The sequence below is a fragment of the Lactuca saligna genome, chromosome 7 (assembly GCF_052625555.1).
Source record: "Lactuca saligna cultivar CGN05327 chromosome 7, ASM5262555v1, whole genome shotgun sequence".
Taxonomy (NCBI): Eukaryota; Viridiplantae; Streptophyta; class Magnoliopsida; order Asterales; family Asteraceae; genus Lactuca; species Lactuca saligna.
In genome coordinates, this window is record NC_136423.1 from 29,916,197 (window position 1) to 29,925,902 (window position 9,706).

General features: G+C 32.8%; 1 protein-coding gene across 1 annotated transcript; it reads right to left on the reverse strand.

Annotated features, from left to right (window-relative positions):
* Window positions 1-818: 818 nt before the first annotated feature.
* LOC145004183 (uncharacterized) lies at window positions 819-2,866 on the reverse strand. The gene is made up of 2 exons (XM_078963072.1): window positions 2,797-2,866; window positions 819-2,058 (listed from the first exon to the last, which is right to left on the reverse strand). The coding sequence occupies exon 2, from the start codon at window positions 2,054-2,056 to the stop codon at window positions 956-958; it is 1,101 nt and encodes a 366-aa protein (XP_078819198.1). The 5' UTR covers window positions 2,057-2,058; window positions 2,797-2,866; the 3' UTR covers window positions 819-955.
* Between the last annotated feature and the right edge of the window lie 6,840 nt (window positions 2,867-9,706).

Sequence of the window (9,706 nt, forward strand, 5' to 3'; positions counted from 1 at the left end):
CTCAAGAATCAAGAACCAACATCATCAACCCGTCACGAACTATTTGAATCTTTAAAAGTAACTTGATTTTATTAGATATTTAAGGTAACAAGCTATTGAATAAAACAATTCATTAAATTTTAGCCACTTGACCTTTAATCTCTTTGATTGAGATATTGAAGTTATTGTTTAGTGTTTTTATTTTTCTAATTGCATTTTTAAAATTTGGTTTCTATTCAAATTTGTACTATTTTCCTACGGTATTTTAAAATTCTCATTTATTAAAGTATAATATCCTCATACATTGATAATTATCTTTCAATACAGTTTAGGATTTATTTATTTATTTTTTCAATTGACTTTCATGTCTATCTCATAAACCCATGGTTTCTCCGGGTCTCTAACCTAATGTGTGTGTGGTTTCTATGGGTCTCTATCTTAGAAACCACTTGAAATAAAATCTTGAGAGAGGAATTTGAAACACTTAACGTTCATGTTCCATCCAACAACCACCCTCTTAAACAATGAACTTTCAAAATCCCACCATAAATAGCATCCTACTATAGCTCAAATTTCAAAGTCTTTAATTGTTCAAACCTCCCCTTTTAGCATAAAAGGTCCGAGGATTGATAACTAACAATATCTGACACCTGTTATATATAACTCACTGAGATCACAATGAGAACTAAAAATACACACATTAGTTGAAGTTGTTTAAGGCACCAAAACAAATGCAAGATTCACCCAAATGGTGAAAAACCAGAGGCATACATATGGTATTTTGTTTGTAATTAGGAATTGATATGGAAGATAGTTTAAATCACCCAAAATGCAATAGATACGTGAGAGCCAAATTGTTTTAAAAATAAGTTGTAACATGTAAATCTACCACAGGTGATTCCTAACCTCTTGAGTATATGTTCTAAACATGAAAATTATGTAATCCATAAAAACACAGAATAAGAATGCTAACATGTCAATGCTCATCTATTAGATTAACACTAAAACAATCATGGGAGAAGTACCACATCCTTGCATAAAAAAACATGTCTGGTCGAGTTTTATCAGGGTCAAGGTAGCATTCATCAAGGAAGTAATCACGGATCTTGGATTGTGTCCGTGGATCAGCCCAAGCCCACGACTCTTTTTTAATAGCAGCAGAAAAGTTGAAATTGCTAAGAAAAAATGCATATTCTTCTATTGTTTTTTCTAATGACACCCATTTCATTTCACCAAAATCTAGTTCCAGAACCTTATTCGCATTTGGATCTCCAAACAAATTTGAGCGATTCATAATACAAAGCTTTTCACCCGAAGTTACAAACTCCGGACGTTTCAAGTCTGGTTTTTGAAAATTCTTGGTTTCGAGTAATTTCAACTTGGGTTTTGGATTGAGTCTCATTTCACATAAACAACAATCCGCATGTATCGTATATATCTTCCCTTTAAAAGCATGTAAATCAAGAATGGGGAGAGTCGAGGAGACATGATTCCATCCGCGTTTACCCTTTATAAAATATGATATTTTAGTGGTGAATCTATATGATACAACAAACGCCCACCTAGATATTGAAGGTAAAAAGACGAGGATACCCTTGACTGTTGATGGATGAGCAAGTGCATAAAAAGGGGAAGGAGGGAAATGAAGTTCATGTCTTGTGATAGGATTTACAAGCCAGAAATCATGGCCCTCATTTCCAAACATAATCAAGTAACCACAAGTTAATCCGTAACAAGTCACGTGAGCCGAATTGGAAAGGATGGTTTTAAACTTTTTTTGTTCAAAGTCGCGCATAGTGAAATAGTTTTTGTTATTAGCATCACGAGAGATAGATATGAACATTGGTGGTCTAGATGACAAAAAGTTGTTTCTGTTAGAGAGTGCGAATGACCTCCATGACTTGCAGACTCTGCTAAATGAAAGAAAATCAACAACTCCAAGTTGCATCATAACTAACAAAAGCACATCATTGTTAAGGATTGACCAAGGTGCCACGTCAGCGTTGTCATGGGTCTTGAACCTCTTCCTGATAGAATCATGAATCTGGTTTCTAGTCATACTCCTTGTCTTGGCCATTCCTATACTAGAAAATGGGAAATAAATACCATATAATATACAAGAGTTGTAAACAGGAGACAAACATAAATATACAAAAATGCTGAAACATTGATCAAAAGAAAGAAATTTAAAATACCACCTTGAGAATGTAAAGGTATGATTTTATTTAGTTTCATTAATTAGTTCCTAAACTTTTGTTTGTAATTAGAAACTTGTAGTCTAAATCATTGGCTTACATGACCCTTTACAACATTGATAAGTGGAAAGTGTAACGCATAGCACGGTTTTCATATGAGGATCCGAAGTGTTAAATGCGTCAACTAAAAATAGAGATCAGACAGCTTACTTTGCAAACCAAATTTGCAACTTTAATAACAATAAAATGCAATTAGGAGTGTTAATTAACAAAATTAACCTGATTAGAGCACATTGAATCAACTAAGGGCGAAAACTCAAGGGGAAATCAGGTCCGATTAGATTAGGTCAGACCATATTAAGAAGAAATAATCAGATCAGGGCAAAAAAAAAAAAAAAAAAAAAAAAATCATATTTGTAGACTGAAATCTGTGACAACTTACTTCAGATTTTGCATTAAATTTGGAAGCATGAACTAAACAGAAAATTAGAGGAAATGGTTTTAATCAGGAGAAGAGTCAGAGACTGAGTAAAAAAGGTGATGATCAAACAGAGAAAGAACTCAACAAGCAAAGACAACCACTCAGATAGAAAAAAAAAAGCCAAAAAGGAGGAAAAGATACCAACACACGGCGTTGCGTTCTTGAGCTTAATTAGAATTGTGGGGGCGTCTGTAGTGGAGACAATTGTGAGTATTAGCTGTTCGGGATATAAACAAGTAAACCATATGTATAAAATTTTCAATGTATTAAATTATTAAATATTAGAAAACTTCAACATAATTTTTTTTTAACTATTGTCTAGGAAAATGACTTTTATCATTTTTATATACATGTAATCATTGTACATAATTTACTATAAAATTCATTTGAAAAAATATACTTTTTATACATTATTTACCATTAAACCATTTTGTACATGATTTATTATTAAACTATTTCTATTAACAAGATCCATTTTGTATATGATTTATTATTAAACTATTACTATTAAACTCATTTGAAGAAATATAATTTTTATATATTTTTTATTCATGATTTACCATTAAACTATTACTATTAAACTATGTCTGTTCGTCTTCTCCAACTAATAACATAATTTTTTTAGCTGTTGTCTAGGAAAATGACTTTATAAGGCAATATCAGTTTTATATACATGTGGTCATTATACATAATTTACTATTAAACTCATTTGAAGAAATATAATTTTTATATATATTTTTTATAGATGATTTACGATTAAACAATTTTGTATATAATTTACTATTAAACTATGTCCGTTCCTCTTCTCCACCCAACAACATCCATTCCAACCAACACCTAGTTTGATGCTAAAATATAAACAATGCAGCGAAACATACATATGTTGAATAAGGGGGATTTGCTAACACAAGGGAAAAAAGGAAATACATACAAGTAAAAGCGTGGATAACGAAATAAGGAAAAAACATGAAAATTTAACAATTAATTACAGGTTTAATTGGGATTGATAGTGAAGATGGTTTGAACGACTGTAGAGCAAACAGTAAAAAAGCAGCAAATAGAGCAATGATACTCCACGGATTATTAAAATATTCCCGCTTCAACCCTGCAAGAGTATTAACCCAGTAACTATTGTAGTAGGCATCCATATCTTTCCACTGTTGATAGTAAAGAAATCTAGGACCATAACTTCTTTACATATGTTGTTTATCAGATTTGTAGCATTGTCGTTCAAATCCAAATAATTAATAAGGACTTTTGATTTTATCAACAGGGCAACATCCTGTGGTGTATCAATTAGCATATCCATGGCATAGACATACGATGTAACATATTTCTTAACATCAGAAGACTGGTCATATATAACGAGGTTCCTTATAATCAATTCAGTGAAATCATTTATACACACAATTGGCATCCTCAGAGTAGGCCATCCGAACCATGAAAACCAAGGTAAAGGTAATTCAAGAGTAGGCCATCCGAACCATGAAAACCAAGGTAAAGGTAATTCAAGAGTAGGCCATCCGAACCATTAAAACCAAGGTAAAGGTAATTCAAGTTTCATGGCTAATCCCCAATTTTGATCTTCATTAGGCTTGAAGTTCATCCCTTCCCTATCCAATTCCATGCATGAGTGGCCTTTTGGAATTGATGAAAACACTATGACACTGGTTCTACAGTCTGATAATAGGGTAAATATCATTGTAACCTAACAAACTTATATGTTTTTGTTTAAAAGGTCCCTCATCTTATTTTTTTTGCTTTCTAAGGGTACGAATTCATGTTTTTAAGATTGAAAAACTCCTTTTGAAAAAAATGAAGGGGTCATCCGGTGAACCCCTTCCTAGTCAGCACGTAAAGTCAATTGTTAAAGTTTTCCCTCAATTGACATGGTACGTGACTTATAATAACCCTAAATTCAATAGTGGTGGCCATGTAATCAACGAAGACTCCATCTGCTTCTCATTTTGTATGAATTACATCACAACAAATCGGAGGTTTAAATCAGAAAAGAGAGCAACGGTGTCTCTTCGATTTCAATCAACATTATTCACTCTGTTCTTCGTCTTATTTGTTGTTCTTCGTCTTCTTTGTTATTGACAGTGTAACCTAATCATGAAAATCAAATCTGATCGACGACGGTGTGTGTGTGTGTGTGTGTGTGTGTCTCAATTGAATAATTATTACCTAGAAACCAATTGCCACCCTTATTTCCCTTTGTTCACCACCAATTTGTTTAGGTATTAGACTGAATAATCATCTTCATTAGATCACTAATATATACAAATTGGGGGCCTTCATTTTAATTAGATCGGGAACGGAAATTGATGCGGACGGAAACAGGAAACGATGTGGTGATTATTTGTGGCTGATCAGCGAGCACCGGTCGAGGAAGGAAGACGGAAGTAGTAGGCGGTTGCAGTCTGTCTCCATCCTCAACGATCAGGTAACGAATGTATAGTTGAAGTCGCTAGGGAACTCTGACGTTGGCTGGCGATCGCGAGACGGGGAGGGCTTCAATCTTCGGCGATGGCTGGGAGGTCACGAGGAGGGGAGCCGACACTCTAGGGCTGCTCCAGTGACTTCCATCTTCTTCTGGTCCGATCGACTGCAACATAGGAGGGGACGGAAGGTTCATCGGAAATTGAACAACAACAATTGAGGGGTGGTTGTGAGGAGCTCGATCGAGAAAGGAGTGCTTAGATTAATCCCCAAAGTTACTGACGAGGCAGAAGTCTACTAGGCTCCAAGTATTGCTGACGAGGCTACATGTCATCATTTTCTAACCTATTTGGCAGATCTAACCGGTTATAATGGGTTGTTTACCCAGATTGGCAAGTAAAATACAAGTTGATGCCCTTAGAAAGCAAAACATAAGATGAGGGACCTTTTAAACCAAAACACGTAAGTTTGTTGGGCTACAGTGACATTTACCCTCTGAAAATATTTCACTATAAAATAAGTTATGGTTGTTTGGAGTCAACTTTATCATAGTTTATTTTTTCACCAGAAAATGATTATACTCATAATTTTAAAAGACCATACAGGTAATAATGTAATACAATTATCGACAATTAAGTTGATCAGCATTATAACTTTTGATGTCTATGTCTGGTGTTGCAGTGCACACTAACGTGATTTTCTTTGTCAATTTTTGTTACCCGATGCAAAAAGAAAAAGCAAATTTGGTCATTTTTTTCACGCTAGATACTAACATACTTTTCTCTTTATATATTTTTTGTGTTATGATACAAAAATAACAACTTAGTTTCTTGAGAGAAAGATTGTTTTGTTATATTTAAATATCCATTAATTGATAATTGTTTTATGAAAAAACTTCATAAATGGTCCATGTGGTATTATGAAATCTGAAGTTTAGTCCTTAAGTTTAAAAAACCTCACAGATTGTTCATATGCCTTCAAAACTTTTGATGTTTGGTTAGTATAACTCACTTCGTCAACTTTCTATCGTTAAATTAAAAACATTTTCGTCATTTCACTTTCCTAAGGACCATTTATGAGGTTTTCTCTATGTTATATATATATATATATATATATATATATATATATATATATATATATATATATATATAATAGAAAGTGGTCTCTCTCTCTCTCTCTCTCCATAATCATTTGTTCTTGTTCTTGAAAATACACAATCGAGTTCTTCAACACATACACACACATAAAATTTGGAAAACAATTCACTCGGGTTTATATTTTTATGAGATCGATTTTTCTTTCTTGGAAATCAATTCACATGGATGGAAACCAAGATGAAGATGAAGATGTACAAATGTTCTTTATATTCCGGTTTGTTATTCTACACATATGCAGACATAAAATTCGAATCACACACTCGGTTTTCTAGGTTTTCACTTTAACACTTTAATGAGGATGTCAGCTTTCTACCGTTAAATGAAAGACATTTTCATCATTTCACTACACTAGGGACTATTTATGAGGTTTTCTCTATTATATATATACATACATATATATATATATATATATATATATGTGTGTGTGTGTGTGTGTGTGTGTGTTGTAGAAATCGGCGTTGACGGCCGAGTAATCGACGATTAATCGCTTGGCGGCCTCGAACCGATTACGATTAGGATGCTTGACGGAAATTGGTCAAAATCGGGCTTGGCGGTCCTCGGCGGTCATAGGCGGGAAATATTTAAAAAATTCAAATATTACACCAAAATTTTAAAATTTTAAAATTTTAAAATTTTAAGCTTTCAAATTTTAAAATATTATACTAAAATTTTAAAATTTAAAATTTTAAAATACTTAATTTTTTAGGAAATATTAATTTTTTAAATAATTTTATTAATAATTTAGGGTCCCCGATTAATCGCCGATTAATCCCCGCCGAGTTTGATTAATCGCTTATCGTCAGTCGACCGTCGAGCGATTTTTACAACCTTGATATATATATATATATATATATATATATATATATATATATATATATAATAGAAAATGGTCTATCTCTCTCTCTCTCTCTCTCTCTCTCTCCATAATTGTTTGTTCTTGTTCTTGAAAAATCCACAATCGAGTTCTTCAACACATACACATAATATTTGGAAAACGATTCACATGGGTTCATATTTTTGAGTAGGATCTATTATTCTTTCATGGAAATCAATTCACATGGATGGAAACCTAGATGAAGATGAAGATGTACGAATGTTCTTTATTTTCTTGTTAGATGATGATGAAGATGCACAAATGTTCTTTATATCTGGGTTTGTTATTCAACACATACACACACATAAAATTCGAATCACACACTGGGTTTTCTAGGTTTTCACTTTAACACACACAACCAATCTATTTTCTAGGTTTTCCCTTCAAGAACAACAGAAGAAATCGATTGAGAAGTTGAACATATATCATAGGACAAAATCGATTTCAAATCTGTCAAGATTCAGCTACCGTCGATCTTTCGATATTCAAACTCGATAACCTAAATTCAATATGAAAACAATTTCGACTCTAAAATCAGTTTACAGCGAATTATTTCACTCATACTCATCACCCTTAACCCTTTTTCCCATTTAAGAAGACAATTAGGTGTCGTTTGCCTCATAAAAGAAACACATGAAGAGGTAGAGAGACAATGGTGAGCATCAAATTGTTTTCTCCTCTAATCAAACAAGATACATTGTTTTTGTGATTTTCTTACATGATAAATCCTAATGCAAAAGTATAAAAGTGTACATGATTCCTACCGGTTAAATTTGTATTCTCTTATACTAATTAAATAGTAAATGTCGATATATATATATATATATATATATATATATATATATATATATATATATATATATATATATATATATATATAGAGAGAGAAAGAGAGAGAGAGAGAGAGAAAGACACAGAGAAAGTTAGGTTCAAGTATTCAAACTAATTATTATAGAGATATTGTATGCTATAAGAATGATAAAAAAATATGTTGTTTGATAATATAAATACGATCAATCTTACATAACTATTGTCATTAACACATTTTCACTAATTAAATCGTCTATAATGTTATTATACACTTATTATTATTATTCTTATTTCTGTCAGAATGTTCTATTGGGTCGTATTCTGTCAGAGAGTGAAAAACGATGTGTGAGAACAAAAATAAATAACAATTAGCGATAATGCATGAAATGACGATATTTTTATAAGGTTGAACGTATTCGCATTGCTAAACAACTTATTCTTTTAGTAATTATCATAACATATGATATCCGCGCTATAATTTGTTAGAATACAATAACTTAAGCCTATATATATATATATATATATATATATATATATATATATATATATATATATAGAGAGAGAGAGAGAGAGAGAGAGAGAGAGAGAGAGAGAGAGTTAGGTTCAAATGTTTTTAACAACTATTGTGTGCATAAATGCACCAATAGAAAGTTAGGAATAATAAAATTATTATAAAATAATATAAGGGTAATTTTGTCACTTTACATCACCTTCATTTATTAAACCAAGAATAATTCTCTTATATAGATAGAAAACTCCTTAATTAATGGAACAGTTACCATAAAAGGCCATAAACTAACCGTAGTCGTCCAAGTCCATTGTGTTAGGCGTTGGTTCCCTTTTTGCTATCGGCCGAGAAAAAGAAATCTGGAGGGGAGGGGCTTTGCGATCGGAAGAGAAGAGGATGAAGGGAAGTGAGGCTAAAATCGAGGATCGACGGGAAGTAAGGGAAGGGTCTCCGGTCTTTAACTGGCCGCAGGAGGTTTGCCCCGACAGCACGAGAATCGTTTACTGTTCCCTGACTACAACTGTTTACAGATACCAACGGAGATGATGTTTTTTCCCACACAATCTCAGATTTTTCTTCCGTAGTTTCTCAAAGTCAATCTCCAATGATCGATTTTAAAGATTTAGATTGGATTTTACTATACAAAGCTCCCCCTCTGATTGCCCCGTCTTTGTCCTTCTTCGAATCAGGTATCGGATTATACAAATTATACCCAAAAAAGGTCTCCGTTCCTCAAACTGCAGCGGAGCATGACCTAGAACCAACCTCTCTCTGTAATCTTCTCCAAATCTTTTTCATCTCCACATTTCGTTGATCATCAATCAGGTAAAAAAAATTCTCTTTTTTATTTGATGTTTAATAGAAATCATTGGGGTGTTTGGGTTTTCCTGGAAAATCAATATAATGAAGGGGATATGGATTTGAGTTTTGAAAGAAGTCCATGGGTGTTTGGATTGGGTGTTTGAGCTTTGGTGTTTTGACAGGGAAAATGAAGGAGAAGCAATGAAGGTTTGATGCCCCATTTTCTTGATTGATTTGTCATGAACAACACCGTGTTCTTGACTGGAACATGATACTTAGAAGAAGAAATAAGGAAACTGGATGTTGCTTCTTTGGTGATTCATTGACTGTCAATCAAAAGGAAACACATGTTGAAACAAAATAAAAGTTAATTTAAAACTCAATCAGGTATCTTATTTTCTTTATTGATTACAATATTCTATTATCTGAGATTTGACAAGATAATATCTGAATACATTA

Coding starts and splice junctions, on each gene's coding strand:
- LOC145004183 (XM_078963072.1), bottom strand. CDS start 2,056: ATGGCCAAGACAAGGAGTATGACTAGAAACCAGATTCATGATTCTATC.